Raw genomic sequence first — 21505 nt, 5'->3', positions numbered from 1 at the left:
TCAGTGGACAGGCTGGGCCCATAGAGCAGAGCACAATGGCAGAGGGGCAGCAGGTGCGACAGGCGCTTGCCCATGGGATACCTGTACCCTTCTCTCCATCTTCCACCCTGGCTCCTTCGGTTTCTTAAGGCCCCTGATCAAGGCTTTGTGGGATGCTCTCTGGCCCCAGATGGATCAAAACAACCTTGCCCTCACTGAAGCACAGGGTTCAATCCTGCCTGTGTGGGGCACAGCTCCACAGAGCCCCCAATGCTCTGGGCCCACATCTGCTCAGCTCGGTGTCCCCTCAGCCTGCCCAGGCTGTGCCAGCACAGCTCTGCCTTCCGCTCAGAGGCGACACATCCAACCGTGGTCTTGTCCCAGCCCTGGCAGCCTTCAGCCGGGAGCCTAGCCGGGCTGTAGGTAAACCTCATGTCTCCTCCTCCCATGACCACAGAGAGTCGGCCACCAGTGCTCACTGGCAACCCTCCATCTGCTCCGGAATGAGCACCCAAAACAGCCCTCCTCTGGGTCCTGCCACAGAGGGGCTGCTGGGAGGCTCCTGAAGTGGAGGATGTGGGGCCCATGCCTGCTTTGACACAAGGCCCCGGTGGGGAGGGGGGGTCCATTCTTGGGAGGAATGAGAGGCAGGCCCCAGCACTAGGAAAATGCACATGTCCATGTGCTAAAAGCGTTTGTGGGACATGTTGGTGAGAAAGGCAGCTCCCGTAGCCACAGAGGCCAGGCGTGCTTGGGCCCCGGCACACAAAGGGTGAAGCTTTTAGGCAGGCAGCGGCCAGTGATCTCAACTTCCCCCAGTCCTAATGCTCCTGAAAGGCTCTCTCTCGCTCCCTGTAATTGGGCATCAGTAGTTAATGCAGTATTGACTGCATTACACGCTCCCGTGCCTCCCCTCACTAATGCCAATTGCATCACCTTGTACAGTCACCGGCTTGCTTAGCCAATAGCCGTTAAAAGCAATCCAAATCATGAATCATATGGGAAACTTTTAGCAAGACACCGCCATCCAAGGAGACAATTTACAGTTGAGTTAATCTGGGTACATTAGCAAGACATGGATTCTGGACGACAGACCAATTTATGTTGTTTCCCTGTCCCCCCGCCCCCCTTGGTGCTCTGGGTTGGCAAATGAATGGAAGAGCAGGGAACTGAGAGGTGCACCTGCTTCTTTACCCAAGGCTCCAGGAGGGGGTGGGAGGCCCATCTTTACAGCCTCTCTGCCTGGCTGAGTTTGGGCAGCAAGTGAGAGGGGCTGCATGTGCTGCTCACGCCTAGTGTCGCCTCGTGCTCAGCAGAAGAGGACAGCAATGGCCAGCACAGAGGGAGATAGCCCCTGACACCAGGTGCGTGCCAAGGCTGCCCCCACCCCCACCACAAGCCTCACCAAGCCTTCACCGGTCTTCTGCAGGTGGCAATGCCCACTGGCCTCTGCCTTCCTGCCAGTCAGTCGGCTGGGATCTCTGGCACAACCAGCATCAGGACCCAGTCCCTGCCTCTACCTCCAGGGGTGGGAGGGTCTTGGTCATGCTTCACCAGGAGCGACAGGACTTTCTGCAGTCTAGAGCACGAGGGCGTGTCCCTGCTGGTGGCCAAGCAAGGACCAGTCAGTACCCAAGCGGAGCCAAGTGCCTGCCTTCCTGGATCAACCGAGGCAGCCGCAGCAGCTAGGCTCCTAGCGGTCATTAACAATTGAAGACTCCGCTGTCTGGTCCTCAGCGCTGCGCTCCGTAAGCATTTTTACTTAGGAAAAACGCTCTAGGAATCGTGTCTGGTGTTTAGTTCCACAATTCGCCTGCTGCTTCCCGTGGCCGCTCTGGCCTTCCCGCTGGGCCTTTGCAGAGATGGTTTCCATGCAGGGCTGCCCGTCTCCAACACGCACACCTGGGAAGGCGCCCAGACTCCCAGTTGGGCGCCCCCGCAGTTGAGACCACTGAGGGGTCTGCCCGACTCAAGGGCCTCTTCCCCAATAGCCCAAGGCCTAATGTCGCAGGGTTCAGGGCAGGAGTTCCTCTGAGACTTTCAGTCTCTGCTAAAAGCCCATAGCCTGGTGCCAGCCCAGGCGGCAGGTGCCAGGAGAGGGGCTGTTCCCCCGGGGGAAGTTGGAGCTTGGCTCCCTTTCGCTGACAGACAGAGCCGGCAGCATTTAGAAAGCCGGGACCCTGAGTTCCAGGAAAGTGGAGCTGGCTAGGCCAAGAGCAAGCGTCCAAATGAAAGCAATTAATCTTAAAACCCGAAGTTTAACCGTTTGCAAAACAGATCTTTCCGTCTCTGTGGTGACCCTTCACTGCTCGACCTAATGGATTACTTTATTAATAATGCACTGTGCTTAAAAGCAAAAAAAATTTTTTTTTCTGACGATTCAATACTTCAGAAAGTCTCTTAAACCCGTTGCTACGGCAAAACGATTGATATTTTATTATCTTTCAGAAGTGCAACATGAAAGCCCTGCAGCCCAGCAGAGCGAGAGCTTTGGTCCTCAGCAGCTGGCAGACCCGACTTCAACCGGAGGAGCCCCAGCCTCTCGCGGCAAGACGCCGTCAGGTGGAGAAAAGGAATTGGGGGTGGTTAATAGGAGCCCCGAGGCCCCGCTGCAGCCAGACAAAGGGTGCTGAGGGCGGCTCTGAGGGACACACCCCCTGGCGACCCAGAGAGTCGGCGCTGCCAGCCGGCTCAGGTGCCCATCATAAAGTGCCCAGGAAGCAGTTGGGCAGTCGGTTCGGAAGGGCAGGTGAACGGGTCCAGGGCCTTCCTCCCTCGCCCAGTTGAAGGTGCTGCCTTCAAGGCTCCCTGGAGCTAGAAAGCTGAGTGGACTGTGGGGTTATGAGCAGAAAGGTTGCTTCTGGAGGAGAGTCCCAAGCTGGGCAGGGTAAGAATTAGGTGGCTGCTTGGGCCCCCAGTCACCTGCCTGCCCTGGGCTGTAACGGATCCCACAGCCCAGCAGTCAATGGGAGTGGACAGGGTGGGTACAGAGGGATACCTCCTGTTCTCCTCCACAGCTGGCAAACACAGGCCCAGGGCAGGTGAGGTGCACTGCTGTCCAAAGGCAGAAGACTGGCCAAAATGACCTGCAAAGATCCACTCCCACCCAGGCTCATCTGAAACCCTTGGTATTATCAGAGCCTGGAGTACACTGGGGTGCCTAGAGATCTTGCCATGAAGCCCTGGGTGGAGGTGGAGATGTCATCTTGTCCACCTAAGACCAGCCTTCCTGGCCCAAGGTCTAGGACGTGGAGAGCCCAGGGCTTGGGTGTGGGGAGCCAACCATGCAAAATAACCTCAGCTAAAGGCATATCCCATTCCCACGTGCTCCCCAGAGTGAGAGGAGCCCCAGGTACCAAGGAAGGACCCTGGGCACTGGCATCCTGGAGGCCTGCATTTGCACCTAGAGGGAGAGAGTCGAGAGGGGCACGGTGGCTCCGAGGTGACACACGGTGTTGGTGTCAGTGATGAAAGGACCCAAATCAAGCACTGTTCCCTCCCTGTCTGCCTGACCCCAGACCCCTCCTCCTCCTTTTTATTCCACATAAAGCTGCACCACTCAGTCCTCGGGTGGCCCACCTGGGGCTCCGTGGGAGCAGTCTGTGAAGACAGAGGAGAACTGAAGACGGATGCCACATTCAGGTCCCCCTTTTCTCCCCTCCTACCACATGCCCAGGGAACAGCCTCCATGGCCCTGTGCAGGCCAGCCCCCTCCCTGCTGGATGGTGGGGAGTAGGCTGGGGCCTTCGCACCTGGGAGCAGCAAAGTGACCTTGAGCAAGTCACTCAACTTTGACCAGGTCTGTAATACCACTGTGTCATGAGCAGAGGGCACAGGCCCAGCACAGACCAGGTCAGAGGTTGGCCACCACAGCCACTCTCAGGAGACCCCCTCTGCTCCCCAGCAAACCCACCCTCTCAGAGTCCAGGCTGAGGGGCAGCTACCAACAATCACAGACAGATTTCCCCCTAAGGCCCACAGGGCAGGAGGCCCTGGAATGGCCACTCCCCTGACCCCGGGGCTGCCCTCGCTCTCAGCACACTGTGGGTTTCAGCCTCGATGTGGCTGGGATCCCCTGCCCTTTTGGTGCAGGCCATTCCCAACAGGGCAAGCTTTGGGGTCTGCGGGACCGCCGGCTAGGGCGGTCAACAGCAGGGGCTTCCGTTCCACTCTCCCGGCCCTGCAGGGTTCTAGGCCCCACAAGGGTTCCAGTCAGTGGTACTCCTGCGCTCTGCTCCCACACGAGGGCCACTGGCCAGCAACGGGACACTTTCTTCCTCTGGGCCAAACTCCCGCCCCAGCGCTCAGGGGCCCAACCCACGAGGGCGCCGCCTTTCTCACCGCATCGCGCGTGGGCAGCGGTCCCCGTGAGGGCCCAGCCGGCCGCACCCTTGCCGGCCAGGCGCCCCGGCGCTAGCCGCACTCGCGCGCTCCCTCTCGCCCCCAGCTCTCCAGTCCGGTTCTCCCCCGAAGCAGCTGATTTGCTCGGCGCTCAGCGCCTCTCGGGTTACGCGGCAGGCGCGGGGGCGATGGCTGCGGTGAGAGGAGCAGCCGCAGAGACGAAACCCTCAACACGAAGCTCCACGACACGGAGACCGCAGGCAGCCGGAGCCTCCCCGCGGCCCCGCGGCGCATCGCACGGCCGGCAGCCGGGCCCGGGGCTCGCCGCCCCCCGCCCCCCCCCCCGCCCTGCCCCGCAGGTGTGCGCCCGGGGCCCCGCGCGCGTGCTCCCGCGCGCCGCGCCGGGGTTGGGGGGGCCCGGGGCTGCTGGGCGCCGGGACCCCCGCCCGCCACCTACCGTCCTCCTTGTCCAGCACCATCATCTCGGGCGCTCCGTGTCCAGCCGCAGCTCGGCTCGGCCGGGAGAAGGGCGCCGACTCGGGGCGCGCTTTGGCGGGGCGGCCGGTCCTCGGGCAGCGAGCGGGCTCTAATTACCCGCTTGTCCGGCTCTTAACCTAGATTGCACTCAGCTAGAATTACATTCAGGAGTGAAGCACTTCGCAGATACAAAAGCAGTCTCACCTACTTTTGTGCCTCAGAATTGCAAGGAACTACGGACTGCAATTGAGAGAGAGAGGGAGAGGGAGAGAGAAGGGGGAAGAGAGGATCAGAGCCGTTTCTTTGATTCTCACCTTCTAAATGGCTCAATTTGCCCAGTATAATCTGTCTTAATGTAATTGCATTTGATAGCTCATAACCCTGGCTCTGGCATCGGCACAGCTTTCAGCCTCATAAAGTGTTTTCCCCTCGGATTTAATCTGAATCTCAATCTAAAATTATATTCAGAGAGATGGGGGAATCTCGGCGGCCGTCTCCCGCTGCCTTTCTCCCTCAGTGTATGAGGTCTGCACTCCTGCTACTGCATAAATGCACACATTTCCCGGGGCCCCCTCCCTCCCGGGTTAATGGGGAGTGGAGGCGTGCGGCTGGCCGGCTCCGCAGCGCCACCTGGAGGCCTCCCGGCCCCAGCTCGGCGTGTGGTTCCGCTCGGGACCCAGGGTCCCGGTCTTCCCCGTCTGCCTGGTGGATGACCCTCGTCTGTCACTCCCAGGCTCTCAGCTTTGACTTCTGCCTCCTCACCAGAATATTTCTCCGGCCCCGTGCCCTCTGATCCTACGGGCTCTGCCCCCGGGGGATTCTGGTCGATTTCCAACTTATTTACCAAGCCTTCCGCTGAGAGAGTCCCACAGCACTGCCCCTAACCGCAGCGGCCCCTCAGAGAGGGAGCAGCCTGTCTCCTCTCTCTTGGAGCAAGCTGGCCATGGCCTTGACGGTTCTTCTCCTTCCACTGATGTTTACTGAGCATGTGTTAGGTGCCAAGCACTATTCTAAGGCACTGAGGATAGAGCAGTGAACCAGATCCTGTTGCTGTTACCCGGTTGACAGTTTCTGCCCGGTCACTCAGGAAGAGGAGCAGCGCCCATGGCCTTTCCTCCCTATCCTGCTTCTCCCCAGACCCCTGAGGCTGGTGCTCAGGCTGCCTCCTCCAGGAAGGCCACCTGCTTTTAAATACCAATATTTGAATCCCCCCCCACCACCACCACCATACAGAGTTTCAAGAGGAGATGGAAATAACGTTTCTTCTCCAGCCCAAGGAAAGCTCCAGACACATGTGCTGAAAGCTTAGTCCTGGCAGTCACTTTTGAGAAACCCAGCAAGGAGAGAAGGCTCTCCCTGGGCCTCAGTTTCAATGTCTGTGAAATGGGAGACCTAGTCTTGCTGTCTCTAGGGTTGCTGTGGGGATCTGATGCGATAACACATGCGAATGTACTTTGCAAACAGGCACCCTGAACAAAGGGAGTCGGGGGCTCCTGTGTACAAAGGAGACCTGGAGGCTGGGTCTTGCCCCTTGAACTCTGGGAGGCCCCAGGGCTTGACATGGGTTGGGAATGGCCTGGGAGAGGGGACAGGGGCAGAACTGCAACCCATCTCCTCTCCCAGGCAGGGAAGTCAGGCTTCGAGAAGAGAGACGAGCGGCTGCTTCTAATGAGATGCCTCCTCGGCAGCTCAGAGGGTTTCGCTTTCCCCTTCATCTCGAATACTTAATCCTAATAGTCCTTGAGTATATTTGATGTTAAATATATCATTTTGCTCAGGCTCGCCGTCCCTCAGGACTGCAAGCTTGATCTCTCCCTGCCACTGCCGCCACAGCTCTGCCCTCGAGGTCTGAGGGAGGCTCTGGCACGGCTGCCACTGGCACATGTGGTGCCAGCCCCGCGCCCCTGCCTGAGCTGGGGGCCGGACAGGCAGGCAAGGGGCAGCTGTCCTCCGTGCTCCCAGGGCTCATTCACTCCACAAGGGCTGCTTCTCCTCACTCAGCCAAGGCCAGTTGCCCCCCATGCCCACCTTGTGTGGTGCTTGGCTGTCTTTGTGCTGGCTCCAGCTCACGCCAGCCCCCAAGGTTACCCAATTAGCGGCCACACAGCTGGCATCCCTTTGGGGAGTTGGGGCTCCTGTGCCCGAGGCCTGGGGTAGCAGGCAGTGTGTCACAGAAGCAGGGTGGGCGTGCCAGCAGGGGCCTGCAGCTGCTATGATGACTACTGGTGCTCACAGGTGGCTGGCTGACTCTGCACCTCCAGGTGGGAGGGTGGCACTCCCCTGTGACCTGAAGGGGGACCTACACTACTGGGTTACAGAGCTGCCCACCAGCTCTCAGAGGGTCTCCAGACACCGGAAGGGCCCTGCTGGGATGACGGAGCCAGACAGGAGCTTCACTCATCCCATCCCTCCTCCTCCTCAGCCCAGAGGTAACTCCTACCCCTGGGCTCACCCCCATCCAAGCTGCCTCCAGACCTGGGGACACGCCCGTAACTCCAGAGTGGAATCCTGAGATCCCCCTGGGGCCGGGAGAGGCTGTTTTCACCAACACATTCCACAGGTGATGAGCGTGTGCTCACACTTTGGCACGCCGAGAGTGCTCCAGAATGCCCTGGGAAAAAAACTTGTGGGCACAGCAGTGCGGGGGGGGGGGGGCAGCAGGTGAGCAGCACCCTGACTACTGTGAGGAGAAAAGCACTGGTACTAGTTGTCTTATGCATTTCTGTGCAGGGAACTGTGGTTTGTCCTTGTGTCTGGCAGGAAGGCTTCCTGCACTGGGGGCGGGGGGGGGGGGGTGGTGAGACTCGGAGCCTGAGGGCCTAGGCAGACCAGATATTCCAGAACTTTCTGGGGAGGCTGTCAGATGTACCTCCACCTGAGGGCCCTGCTCCCGACACAGTGCAACTGTCTACAAGACGGGGTCACAAGTTGGCTTCACAGGTAATACTGAGAGAGGTATTCAAGGTGACAAGGACTGCTTTTCTTGAGTACTAGAGCTGACAGCACAGAGTGGCCGTACAGACTCTGCAATGCAACCAGGATGCCCGCAGGCCAAGTTCAGACGCTGCCCTGCCCCCTAAAAGCGGCCAGTGCCCAAGCACTTGCTAGCAGCGGGAGTGCAGAGGTGCACAGTGGGGAAGCTTTCTCTGTCTGGTTTCTGGAGAACTCGGACAGACCTTCTCCAAGGCTGCGGTCACAACTCTTAGGCCCCCGGTGAGGCCTACGCCAGATCTGCACCCCAGAAAACACACGTCTCCTCCTCCTCGATGAAGGCCAAGCCGCAGCCACACAACAGCCCTGGGAAAGGTGCAGGTGTGGGCTGCCCAACCGTCCAGGTGTACCCTGGGACGGAGGGTGTCCTCCCTTGCAGGACTTTAAGGGCTAAAATCCAGGCACTCCTGGGCAAAGTAGTTCAGCTGGTCACTGTGGGAGGTGGCAGGGACTAGAGGGGCCAGAAAGGAAGGCCAGGTGGCCAGAGTCTCTCCCCAGTCTCCCGTCCTTCTGCCACAACTCTGCATCCTCCAGACCCTGGGGACGTCTCTGGATAACCAGGGCTTCCGGTGCTCCCAAGGGACTAGCAGAGGCTAGGGTGTGAGATGGACCCAGCGTGGATCCAAGACTTTGTGAGCCCAAAGCTTACTAGTTTGGAGGTGGGGAGCTCCTTAAGAGAAGAGACACAAGATTACTGATACAAAATGACCACCAGGGACTGGCCACTGAGCAGCCCGAGGCAAACGTGCCTCTCTGATTGAACCTGGTTTTGGTGGAGTTTTATGGCCCACTCTTCTACCCGAGCCAGGGCAGCCCCTCCCAAAGTGCCTGGCTGGGGGCCCGCAGCTGTGAAGTCCCAGGCCTGAGGGGCCCCAAGACCACGGGGCTTAGACTGCACCCTCGTCCCCAGCGGCGAGCGGCAGAGGGACCACCAGACACCCAGAGGCCTGGGACTGGCTCGAACTGCGGCGTCCCCGCGGCGCGGGTCGCAGAGGCGCTCCTGGTGCCTGCGAGGCAGTCAGAGCCAGCGGCAAAGTTCTCGGCCACAGCGTGCGGGGTCGGCGGGCTCCAGCTGGCCCATGAGACTTACCCGTCCCGCGGAGCCACCCCGGGGGTTGCGCCCGGCACCCTCCACAGACACACACGAACGCACACTCCGCCGCCGCGCTTCCGGAAGCGGCCAAGCGGCCGAAGGCAGCCGGGGCGGGCGCGGGGGCCGCTGCCGCTGAGCGGGATGGCCTGGACAGAGCTCGCCCCCCCGCCCCATGCCCCACGCGCCGCGCGGCATGGCACCGCGCGCCAGGCACCTACCATCCTCCTGGTCCAACACCATGGTCGCCCGGCGACTCCAGCTAGACACAGGCCCAGGACGCCGAGGGGCGCGCGGCTCGCACTCCAGCCGCCGCCGCCCGCCCGCCCGCGCTGCTCCTGCGGGCCCCTCGCGGGCTCCGCACCCCGCGAGCCGCGGCCGCCGACCGGGGCGGCCCGAGCGGCGCCCAGAGCGCAGCCCCGCGGGCAGGGAGCGCGGGAGGAGGGAGAGGGCGCGGCGCGGCTCCGGGCGGGCGCGGGGGCGGGCGCACGGGCGTAATTGCCCGGCCGGGCTCGCTGGGGCCGCGCGAGCAGCCGCTGCCCGGGCCGGAGCGGGCCGGGCTGGAGCCGGAGCGGCAGCCTCAGCCGGAGCAGAGCGGAGCGGAGCCGGAGCGGCGCGCGTTCTCTCTCCGTACCGGCCGCGCTCGCCTCAGCAGAGTGAAGCCTGCATTTCCCAGGGCCCCTCAGATTCCCCTGTTAATTAAATCAATTCATTATGCTCAGATCTGATTAGCGGCCCTTCCCCCCTTTGAATCAATTATTCAATACACAAACATAATTGCTTGGGCCAGAGGTGCCCGCCATTAGCTTATTTAACTCCAAGGACACTAATTACCCGCAGGGCACGGGAACTTTTCTCATTAATTCTGACAAAACACAAAAGCACAGCCAGAGTGTGTGCGTGTGAGGGCTGTGTGTGCGTGCGTGTGTGACCGCACGCCAGAGGGAGGGCCGTGCGGCGAGCTGGGCCCCCGGACGGGCAGCGGCCAGCCTTGTGGCCGCGCCGGCGGGAGAGTGGACTCCAAGCCTGGGACTGGGGGCGCCGCGGGAGGAGCGTGGGATCGCGGCGGGCTGGGTGCGTCCCTGGGGGCCTGGAGACCCGGCACAGGAATGTGAGTGGCTGTGACCGTGCGGCTGTGACTCCGCGGCAATTCTGGCCCGCGCCACGGGATCCCCTTTCTTTCTTCGTTACTGCCCCAGCCATTGCCGGCCGCCTGCTCAGACCCTCTGGGGAGACTGCAGACCACGCGAGAATGATCCGGGTGGAATCGGGAGGGCCACAGGGTTCCCCCATCACCTGTCGGGACACTGGCTCAGCCTTGCCCTTCCCCACTCCCCAGCTGTAAAACCCCATCCCATCCCCCTCCCAATACCGTCCCCACTAAATGTCCTCCCCACTCCCATTACCACAAATGCTTGACACCCAGGCACCCCCTTCCCCCACCCTGTGCCTAGTGCCTGGCCTCCTGTCTCAAGGCTGCGTGGGGGTGTCGCCCGTGGCTGACCAACTTCTCCACCATTTACCTCCCAGGAAATCTCTATTGAGAGAGCCAGTGAGAGAGCCCACAGAGGCAGGGACACAGAGGGTAATTGATTCCCCCAAATTAGGTTTCTGCTTTCTAAAGACCGGTATTGTCCCCGCTCTCAATGTGCACAGAGGTATTGAAGAGTTCCTTTTTGTTTCCTCGGGCAATGAATGAGCTTAATCCATTTGGCTTTATAAATCAGGAAACTAATATTCGCTCCTTCCATAGCAGCTTTTTAAAAAATTTAATTGGTGGGGGAGGCGCAGTTAGTCACCGTTATGCTGTTTCCAAGCCCCCACTTATCAAAACACATTCAGATTGAGGGGTGGGGATAAAGGCTGGGGTGGGGGCTGTCCTGGTTCCTCCCTTCCTGCTCTGTTCCTGCACACAGACCCACATGGTGTCTGGGAAAGTTTGTGAAATGATTGCGGGGATTATATTCCATTTAGTGAGGAAAGGGGGAGGGAGGTGTTCAGAGGTGCTCTTCAAAATGGTTTCCCAAATTGGCTGCTCTCAATTCTCCAGCACCAAGCCACTGAGAGTGACCATGCCACGCCGGCATTTGACAAATCCTTTCTCCTCACCACCCGGCACAAGGCGCTTGAGTCATCTTCCTCATGCCAAGATCAACCCCTGCTACTCTCCTGCCCGCCCACCCCCCCAAATCTTTGATGGTTTCTCATTGTCTTCAAGATACAGCCTGTCGGTTCAGGCTCTCCACATTCTGGGGGAGCTTTGCTACCACCACTAGCGCTCCTGCCCCCTCTGGATGGCTTCACCTTGAGGGAATGCACCCTGCAGGGCCTGATCCAGGGACTTCTGCATTGATTCGCTTAAAAAGCCCTCCTCACCTCCAGAATCTGCTAAGCAAACAGCTGCCCTGTGTTGGTGTGAGTGACTGGCTCTGTGTAAAGGCTAGGATTGCTGAGTGGTGTGTGCTCATTCTGTTGAGGCCTAGAGGATAGTCTGCCTCTGGGGACAGGGAATCTACTTCTCCTTGGAGGGGAAGGACAGAGCTGGCATGAAGAGTCTTTGCTGGCTCCCTGGGGGAAATGGGAGCCAAACAGCAAGACACGGGAACTGTGCAGTTGAGGGTTTGGGCTTTTAGATATAAGAATAGGCATTTTGCAGGAGAGACTCTTGGGCTGCATTTCTCCAGGATCTCAGGGGTTGGTATGGACCAGAGCCCAGGAGTGTGCTTCCTCTGGAGGCCCAATATTTGGATCCTAATGTTCTCTCTGTTTAGTTCTGTGTGTAGCTGGGCAGGGCCACTGCCTAGCTCAGTGCTTCTGGCTGGTCCTTGCATGAGGTCAAAAAGACAAGTGAGACCTGAAACTCTGCCCTCTCTCTGTTGCCCAGGCCATGCGTCTGGTATGTGCTGCACCTACCCTGGGAGGGCACCGTTTGCTGATTTGCACAAAAGCCCCCATATGTACTAGAACAGCCCTGCAATTGGGTATCTCTGCTTGTCCAGAGGTCACACTCAGAGTACCTGGCCTGTGGTGTGCACCCGGCCCATACTTGGCATCACCCCCCTCTTTCACTTGAGACAAAGGCTTGTATGAGTTCTTAAAAGATTAGCCTAGGGGCCAGTGCTGTGACTTAATGAGTAAAGCCACAGCCTGCAGTGCTAGCATCCCACATGGGCATCAGTTTGAGTCCTGGCTGCTCCACTTCTGATCCAGCTCTCTGCTGTGGCCTGGGAAAGCAGTAGAAGATGGCCCAAGTCTTCAGGCCCCTGTACCCATGTGGGAGACCCAGAAGAAGCTCCTGGCTCCTGATTTTCGGTCGGCCCAGCTCCAGCTGTTGCAGCCATCTGGAAAGTGAACTAACAGAAGACTTCTCTCTGCTGTAAGTCTTTCAAAAAAAAAATAAATAAATCTTTGGGGTGGGGAGAGACCAGCCTGGTGGGTTTGAGAGAAAAAGAGAAAGTTCAGAGAGCTTAACGGCCATGGAGTGTGGGTAGGCACTGGAAGAGATGCCCCGCCCTATCTGTGCATTTATAAGGGGCTCCAAGTCCTGAAGCACTGAACTCAGTTCCCAGCTGGGACTGAGACAGGGACAGACCTATCATAAGGACTGAGGTCCCCACAGGGAGCCTTGCTGGGGGAGGGACCAGGAAGTGCCTGAGAGGAGATCTTGGGTGGACTAGCGGGAGCAGCAAGGCCTGGAGTCTGGAGGGAGTGACTGTGGCAGGTGTGGCACCAAGCAGGCCTGCTGCACTCCTGAGCAGCACTGGAGATGGGGACAGTGCTGCCTATGCAGGACTGGTCACTAGGAGCCCTAGAGCTTAGCCATGGGAGCCCCTCTGCCTTTGACCCGCTTTGGTCACGAGGAGCTAAGGTGTCATCTTGCCAGGCCAAGAAAGAAAAGAGCAGCTAGGGTCAGCAACTTGGTGATACTGGCAGCAACCTGAGCGAGAGCAAGAGTGCAAGAGCACCAGGCAGCAGCTGGAGTCCTATAGGATGCATCTGTTCCTCAGCCAATCGTCAGTTCCCAAACCTGGCTATCTGGGGATCCCAATCTAGTGGTATCTAAAAGACATGTGGGTTACAAAGGTAAGTATTTCTAGAAGGTCTTACAATTAACTTACTGGAGACAAGGATCCTAAAAAGCAGAATCGAAGCATCAGAATTTGGGCTAATTATGGTAAACATGTGAAACCTGGCACTGATCATTGGTACAGATTGATGCTGCAACTTATCTTTGCTGAATGACAGGAATGAAGGGAAAGGCCTGTGAGCAAGAAAGGACCAGAACGATAACAGGGGAGCAGCCCCCGCTGCAAGCACCTGCTACCTCTGAGGGCACTGGAGCCTGGGGAATCAGAATATTGAACTGAAAGTGCAGAGTGAGCTTCCCTATCAAAAACCAGATTGTGCAAGTTAAAAAAAATAAAATGCCACCAAATGTTGTTTACAAGAAATACTTTCAAAACAAGGTAAGAAAAAAGACTGAAAATAAATCAATATGAAAGATACACCAAGCAAATGAGAGCAGAGAGGGAGTGGAAACATCAATTTTAATGTCAAACACAGCTAACTTCAGGATTGAAAGCCTAACCTTCTTGAAAGTTAAGGAACAACCTCTTAAATCAAAAATAAGAACAAAACTGAAATTGCAAATCACCTAATAATGAAAAAGAGAACATAGAACATCATACAGAACTTACAGGACACAGCTGTACTCAGAGGAAAATATATAGCCTTAAATGCTTTCAGTGTTTAAAAAAACAAATGAAAGACTGAAAGCAAATGAGCTAGACATTCAATCTAAGAAATTAGAAGAGACTAAACTAAGCCCAAAAAAGAACATTAATAAAGTTAAAGTTGGAAATTAATGAACTAGAAAATGAACAAATGATAGAAAAAACAATTAAAAGGAAAAATTATAATCAAAACCTGGTTCTTTGAAAAGACTTCATAGGGGCAGGTTTTGGGCACAGCAGTTCAGACATTGCTTGGGAAACCTGCACCTTACATTGGAGAGACTGCCTTGCTCCCAATTCCAGATTCCAGCTAATGTGTGCCCAGGAGGACAGCAGGTAGCTGTCTAAGTACATGGATCCCTGCCACACATGTGGGAGACTAGCACAGAGTTTCTGGCTATGGCTTCGCCCTGGCCCACCCCCAAGATGTTGTGAGCATTTGGGAAGTGAACCAGTGAGTGGGGGACTTTCTCTCTCTCTCTCCCTTTCAAGTAAGTAAAATGAGGAAATAAAATTTTTAAACATGAAAAGGCAACAAAGTAGAACCTCCCCTCCTCTAGGAATACCTGCTTAAGAAAATACAGAAAAACAAAAATGTATGTAATTAGGTATAAGAAAAGAGACACAACACAGGATACAGAAAAGGTTAAAGAATTATAACAATATTATGTGTAAACTTATAAAAGTAAAAGCGAAACTGAAAAAATAGATGAATTCAAGAAAAGTGTAAAATTATAAAACTGAGCATAGAAGAAGTTGAAATCCTGAATAGGCTAACAAATGAAAAAAATTTTAAAGACATTAAAACTTGGCCCTTGAAACAGCACAAGGTATTCTGTGATCCAGCAATTCTACTTCTGGATCACAATTAAAATTAAAAAGTCCCAAGATATAGACTATATTCAAGATAAGTTTTATGTAAACTTTAAAAGCAGATGATTTTCATGGTACTTAAACTATTCCAGACATGAGAAAAAGTTGGAAAACTTCCTGCCTTTTCTTAATCCCCAAACCTTATGAAGATTGAATTTTTAATGAAAGAAAAAAAATATACAGAATAGTTTGGATATGAATGAAAAATCCAGAATAAAATGTTAACTAGCTGGATAAGGGAAGAATCTGAGGATAATAATGCACCATGAAGAAGGAGGGTTTGTTAACACAATAAACGTGACTCAGCAATCAGGAAATCTATCACTGGAATCACTACACCAACAAATAAAGGGAACAAAATATAATTATAGTAACAGATGTTGAAAAATCATGTGATAAAGTTCAGCACATATTGCTTATAAAATATTAAGCAAAACAGAAATACAAGAAAACTACTTCCATTTGCTACGACTGTTTACTAAAACCAAATAGTAAGTATATGCACAATGACATTCTGGAGCTATTTCCATAAAGTGAGAATAAGACAGGTTGTTTATTATTATTCAACTTTTGGGGGAGACTTTAATTCAATATAGCAATAAAATGGACTAATCAGAATAAACAGCTGGTTTTTAAGAGGAAAAAATAATATTTATTTACAAATTATGTGATTATAAATCAAGAAACTCTAATTATATCTAGTAGAATCATGGGGCCAGCCCTGTGCACAGCAGATTAAGGCACAGCTTATGACACCAGCATTCCATATTGGAATACTGTTTCCAGTCCCAGACGCTCCCCTCTGATCCACCTTCTGCTAATGCACCTGGGAAAGCAGAGAAAGATGGTCTAAGCATTTGGGTCCCAGCATCCCTGTGGGAGACCAGGATGGAGTCCCTGGTTCTGGGCTTTAACTTGGCCCACTCCTGGCTATTGTGGTCATTTGGAGAGTGAATTAGTCAGTAGAAGTTATCTTTCTCTCTCTGTCCCTCCTTTCTGTTGCTCTGCCTTTCAAAAAATAAACTACCAGAAAAAAAGCTACCAGAAATAGATAATTGGGGAAGTAGCTAATAAAAGACAAGTAGAAACCTGTAGGATTTTTTCGAAATGCAATGATATATTGGAAATTAAAATAAAGAAATATATAATTTCTACCAATGACAAAGCCATAAAATGCCCAGGAATAATTTTAAGACAACACCAGCATCATCTAAACTGAGCATCACAGGGCACATCACAAGATCTGAACACACAGAAAGAGAAGACTTATTATCATAAAAAGCCAATCCTTTTTATAAAACTTTTAATAATGGCTATAATGCAACTTCTATTAGAACAACAAATTTAAAATTTTTAGAACTGTAAAAATATCTAATTTGAAATACATTTGAAAAGTACATATATGAGACTAGTCAAGGAAACCTGAAAAGAAAGACTAGTTGAAGAGAACTTGTGTTATCAGATAATAAAACACACTACAAAGCCACCATTATCTTAATAGTATGGTACAAGCCAGGAAGAGATAAATAGATCTGAGGAAGACAGCCAATCAAAGGGCCCAGGTAAAGAAAGGAATTTAAAGTATGATAAAAGTTGCACTTGAATTCATCAGGAAAAAAATTTACAAATGGTACTGTTATGTGAACAGACATTTCTCATTTCTCCAAGAGATTTTGTACAAACAAGCCAATGAGCACCTGAAGAGCTGCTCACCATCATTGTTCACCGGGAAAATGGGCAAAAACACACTGACATGCCACTCCACGTTCACAGGGAGGTGGGTGGAAGCGGGTGTTGGCCGCCAGGGACTGAGGGAGGTGGGGTGAGAGCTGAAGGGGACCGGCTTTCTTTTTGAGATGATCCCAAGTTGACTACGGAAACTACATTTCTGTGACTATACCAACATACATTGCATGGTACACTTTACATGGGTGAGTTGTATGGTATTTCAATTGTAAAGGTTTTTTTTTTAAGAAATGGGGCTACTATAACTGGTTATCAACCTGGAAGAAATAACTGTGACCTCTACCTCCCCCTAAATATGGAAATTGTGCCCTAAGTAGTTTAGATATTTAAATATAAAACAGTGAAAAGTATCAAAAGACATTTTTAGAGCAAAATTTAATAGATTTGGATAATAACATGAATGAATTTTGTAGGACTAACAAAGGAAAAGATAGCTAGACATGCTAAACCTGATTTTTAAAACTTCAGTGTCATTAACAAGGGAAAGTACATATGATTCACTGGAAAAATATTCACTTATTCTATGGTAGTACAAGAAGAAAGATGCTGGAATAAGCTTGTATAAACAAAGAGTTTCTGTAAATTGTATAGACAAAAGCTCAAAAGAAAGATTGGAAAAGGTAAAAACAGGCCATTGAGTATAAATGGCCAGTAAAATCCTTACTCTCCTTATTAGTTGGGAAAATGCAAATTAAAGCAAAATAAGTTTTCATTACTTGAATTCATCAGACTTGCAAAAAAATTTTGAAAGTGTAAAATATTCAAGTCTGCTAAAAATGTGGGAAACTTGGCACTCTCTCTTTTGTTGCTGAGGCAAGTAACCTGGCACTGCTAGCATTGGGGGCAGGTAACCTGGCACTACCTACTACAGCTAAAAGTGTATATGCCTCCTGACCTAGAAATTTGCCTTTTGGAAACCCATTCTACGAGCGAAAATCACCTATACATGAAGGGACTTCAGAAAGCTCTCTGAAGAGCTGGCGCTGTGGTGTAGTGGGTTAAGCCACCACCTGCAGCACCAGCATCCCAAATGGGCACTGGCTTGAGTCCTGGCTGCTCCACTTCTGATCCAGCTCCCTGCTAATGTGCCTGAGAAAGCAGCAGAAGATGGCCCAAGTCCTTGGGCTTCTTCACCCACGTGGGAGACCCAGAAGACACTCCTGGTTCCTGGATTCATCCTGGCCCAGCCCTGGCTCTTGCTGTCATTTTGGAAGTGAACCAGCAGATGGAAGATCTTATTCTCTGTCTTCTCCTCTCTCTCTGTAACTCTGCCTCTCCAATAAATAAAAGAGAGCTAAAAAAAATTTATTTTGGTATGAAAAATTGAAATCCATGCATAGTTTTTTTCTCTTTTAAAAATGATTAATTAATCAATTTGAAAGGCAGAGCAACAGGGAAAGAGGGCAAGACAAGAGAGAAAGAGACAGAGCTTTCATCACTGCTCCATTCCCCAAAGGGCCACAAATGCCAGATCTCGGCCAGGCTGAAGCCAGAAGCTAAGAAGTCCATCCTGGTCTCCCCCACGAATGGGAGGTGCCCAAGCACTTGGGCCGCCTTCTGCTGCCTTCCTAGGCCTATTAGAAGAAGTTGGGTTGGAAGCAGAGCAGCTGGGCCTTGAACCGGCCAGCACTATGATATGGCATGTAGGTGTCACAAGCGGTGGCCTAGCCTGCTGTATCACAATGTCGTAGTTATTTCATAATGTGCATTTTCCATAATCTTTTTGATTATTGAACCCCTGTGGCGCTGGCATCCCGCATGGGTGCCAGGTTCTAGTCCCGGTTGCTCCTCTTCCAATCCAGCTCTCTGCTGTGGCCTGGGAGGGCAGTGGAGGATGGCCCAAGTCCTTGGGCCCCTGCACCCGCATGGGAGACCAGGAAAAACACCTGGCTCCTGGCTTCGGATCGGCGTAGCTCCAGCTGTAGCAGCCATTTGGGGAGTGAACCAGTGGAAGGAAGACCTTTCTCTCTGTCTCCCTCTCTGTCTCTAACTCTACCTGTCAAATATAAAAAAATAAAATAAAATAATTATTTTTAAAAATGCAAATCAGATGTTGCCAATCAACTCTCCTATCTGCAATGGCTTCCTTGGGCCTCGGATTGAACATCAGGGTGGCCTCTGCACTTAAGACTAGGTTAGACCTCCCTGTGGCAGTCTGGCATGGCCTTCTGCACTTTCCCTCCATCATACTTATCACAACCATCTAGTTAATTAAATGGTTATTTGTATAATTGTTTACGTGACAGGGATAAAAGAAAAACTATTAAGCTACAAGGGTTTGCATCTTCTCCTCCAGCCCTCTGCCATGGAGAGAAATGGGTCAGACCAGAAAGTTTCCATGGTACAACCAAGCTCAGAGATTCTGAACTTGGCCTTGCCCTCCATGCATACACCACCCTAGCCCCAGTTTGCCCAGTTCAAGTATTTCCTCCCACTCTTTGAATTATCTAGCTGAGTAGCTTGTTCTAAGGACTGACTATGGCAAAGCCCCCTGAGCTGCTGGTGATCTTGTGGGCTTCCCCCAGCAGCCAGAGTAAGGCTATAGGGAACCCCACATCTCCAGATGGCTTCACTTCTTTACATCCCTCACTAAGGGTCCCAAGAGCACCGATGGCCACCTCTGAGGCTATGGATACCCAGCAACTAAAGCTAGCATGACCTATCACTTCACAATTAAACTCTGAACCCCGATTTGTACACCAACAGGGGTCATCTGTTCCCTCTTCCACCCTTCTGATCACCTGTCCGCTGAGAAGCCAGGTGCCGCCAAGCGCTCTCGAAGCTGGTGCTGCTGGCGGGCGAGCTTCCCAGGCTCCCCACCCTGGCTGCTCTGTGGGGCTGAGCACTGTGACTCACTCCCACAGAGCAGACTGTTTCCCGACAAGCTCACGGGAGGGAACACACCCACATGCAGGTGGTCCCCTTGCAGCTACAACCACATGTCCCAACAGAACAGGCATCTGAGAAACAGTCGTCCTGATGCTGCAGGCAGGGGCCCAGGTATGTAGAGCCATTGGGGGAGCACTCCCGCTCCCCCTCCCCAACCTCTAGTAGGGTCTGCCTGCCCCGCCCCATGATTAGAGAGGCCAGAGGGGTCCCCCTCACTCAGCATCCACGCAGTCCACGAGGTTCTACCCGCTCAAAGCTCCCCCCTGGAAGTACATTTTCCTCCACGGCCGTTGTTACCCGGACTTGCCTGGGCTTCTCCAAGCCAGGCACTGAGCCCCTGTGCTTAGGCTACCCTTGTGGTGAGTCACAGAAATATTTGAGTCCTATCAGACCTGAGGTCACAGTCAGCCACCACTGAGAACCTGTACTAGATGTGCCCAAGCTGAGCAGATTAAGCCACCCACAGCCTGGGGACAGGCTGTTAGTCCAAACTCTCTGAAGCCCTGAGGCCTCTCAGACTTGGTGGCGACTGCCCAGCCCCAGATCTTGATTCTGATTCTGCTACTTCCTGCAGATCTCCGGGGTGCCACTTTCCTGAGGGTCCCAGACCACTTGTCTGTGTCCCCAGAATCTGTTCTCCCCTTCCTTCTGGCTCATGGTACCCAGCTGGAGACCCCCATCTCCTAACTCCCCGGAAGTGGTGCAGATAAGTCACCAGCTCTCACGTGTAGGCTGTAGAGATGCAAGCCATTTTGCATCTCTGTTGACCAGGAATTTGCCTGTCCAGTACCTCCCCTAGTCCCTCAGGCTGGAACAAAGGGGAACACCACCCCATGGAATGCAAAGAAGTAAGATGGAAGGAAGCTGGGGCCTTGAGTAGCCTTGTGGCATAGCATTGCCAGCTTGGCCTTCTTATCTCCTCTTAGGAGAGGGAAATAAAGTTCCATTTAATGAAGCCATGGTAATTTGGGGTCTCTTTGCTACAGAAGCTCAGTTTTTCTTTTCTCTCTTTCTTTTTTTCCTATTACACTGAGTCTCTGTGCTCTCTCAGTAAAACAGTCCTCATGGTTTCTTCAGGTTCCACCAGGTTCTGCTTGGCCAGGTCCCTCATTTCTGAAAAGCTGCTCAGTGTGGGAATGAGGCCCTTGACCCGGAGCTGAGGCTGAGCTGTGGCGTAGTTCCTGCAAGATGTTCCCTGGTGCTCACACAAAGACCTGGGCTTGGGAGAGATGGAGGGCAGGATGTGCAGAAGCATCTGAGGGTGTTTGTTTGTTTGTTTGTTTTTGGCTGAGGTCACAGCTGGAGCTGGGAGCCATGGGTAGGGAGCCTGGACAAGCTGCTGCCTCTGTCTAAGGCAGCTTCAAATTTCAGAACCTCCCCAGTGAGCTCTGTGAGATGTCTTTTTTCTGACCCTACCCTTGGCCATTTTAGCCTAATTGCTCCAACTGTAAGGCCTCCGGCAGAGTCCACCCCTCACTTGCCCTTTCTGCTGCTGTCAACCAGACTCTCTGAAACTGAAGATGTGGTCCAGGCCTCTGGACCCAAAAATGTCAAGGGACCGCATTCCCCAAGCTCCACGCCACTGATAGGTGCCTGGCTCAGCAGGTTAAGGACTTCATATTTTGTGCCTTGCCTGAGGGTCCCAGCAAATTTTTTCAGCAACTCTTAGAGCAATGTAATAACAAATAAACACGTACCCCAGAGGGCAGCTCCTAGTGCAGTCTAGCTCAGCCTAGCCCAGCCCAGCCTGACCTTGAGCGTTTGCCCAGAGGTGATCCTAAAAGGAGCTTGGGAGTGGAAGCTACTGGTCTAGAACCAAATAGCCTAAGGGAAGCCCAGGTGTACACAGGCCAGAAGACCCACCGCCAGGAGAAGAGGTGAGTCTGAGACTTCTGGCTATGTGTATGGACAGAAAGCCCCCTCCCCCCATCCTCACTCAATTGCCTCTCATCCGAAGGCCAGGCCTCGAGTTAGGTGCCAAGGATTGTGGTCCCTGCAGTGGACTAATTATGGTATTGTCTCCTCACCCATCCGTCTGTTCGTAGTTCCTGTGAAAGACACCCGATTCTAATGTAATTCACCCCCAAGGCCCGTTGGGTCCTGGATCTAGTCAAGCTGGATCAATGGGGCTCCCTCCTAGAGGTTTTGAACTTGGGACCCGGAGACCCTCTTTGGTAGCTGAAGCTATAAAAGTCAAGGCTCATATTCTCTGCCATGAAGCTACAGTTGTTGGGGGCGGGGGGCAAAGACCAGGCCAACATGAAGAGACAGCACAGAGAGATGTCAGACACAGACCCATTAGTCTTCTGCTTCTTAATTCTATTTCCCTCCTCCCCCAGGCCCATTCGTGCCATTCTCTTGGCTTGGATGTTCTAAAATAAGTTTA

At 53.2% G+C, this 21505-nt stretch overlaps 1 protein-coding gene and 1 long non-coding RNA gene across 8 annotated transcripts in view; one reads left to right on the top strand and one right to left on the bottom strand.

The window, feature by feature from the left end:
• The window catches only part of LMO1 (LIM domain only 1), a 39880-nt gene extending 30553 nt beyond the window's left edge, over positions 1–9327 (bottom strand). The window contains exons 1-2 of one of the 5 annotated variants that reach the window (XM_070064692.2): positions 9100–9301; positions 4778–5037 (exon numbers count right to left, since the gene is read on the bottom strand). In XM_070064692.2, coding sequence (XP_069920793.1) covers positions 4778–4802 — 25 coding nt within the window. In that variant the 5' untranslated portion in view covers positions 4803–5037; positions 9100–9301. Of the gene's footprint in view, positions 1–4320; positions 4344–4777; positions 5038–8878; positions 9028–9099 lie in introns of those variants that run through there. The other 4 variants (XM_070064695.2, XM_051824551.3, XM_008265685.5 and 1 more) reach the window with 4 other exon arrangements.
• A 312-nt stretch (positions 9328–9639) lies between these two features.
• LOC127484357 (uncharacterized) overlaps positions 9640–21505 on the top strand; it is a 13016-nt gene continuing 1150 nt past the window's right edge. The window contains exons 1-3 of one of the 3 annotated variants that reach the window (XR_016218742.1): positions 9652–9952; positions 12089–12254; positions 13124–13329. This is a non-coding gene — a long non-coding RNA (uncharacterized LOC127484357). Of the gene's footprint in view, positions 9990–12088; positions 12255–13123; positions 13330–21505 lie in introns of those variants that run through there. The other 2 variants (XR_011384678.2, XR_007911250.3) reach the window with 2 other exon arrangements.

This window comes from Oryctolagus cuniculus, chromosome 1 (genome assembly GCF_051225735.1).
Source record: "Oryctolagus cuniculus isolate XC-2025 breed Fujian yellow rabbit chromosome 1, ASM5122573v1, whole genome shotgun sequence".
Taxonomy (NCBI): Eukaryota; Metazoa; Chordata; class Mammalia; order Lagomorpha; family Leporidae; genus Oryctolagus; species Oryctolagus cuniculus.
Note: the sequence above shows the minus strand (reverse complement) of the source record. Positions and strands in the feature narration are given on the sequence as shown.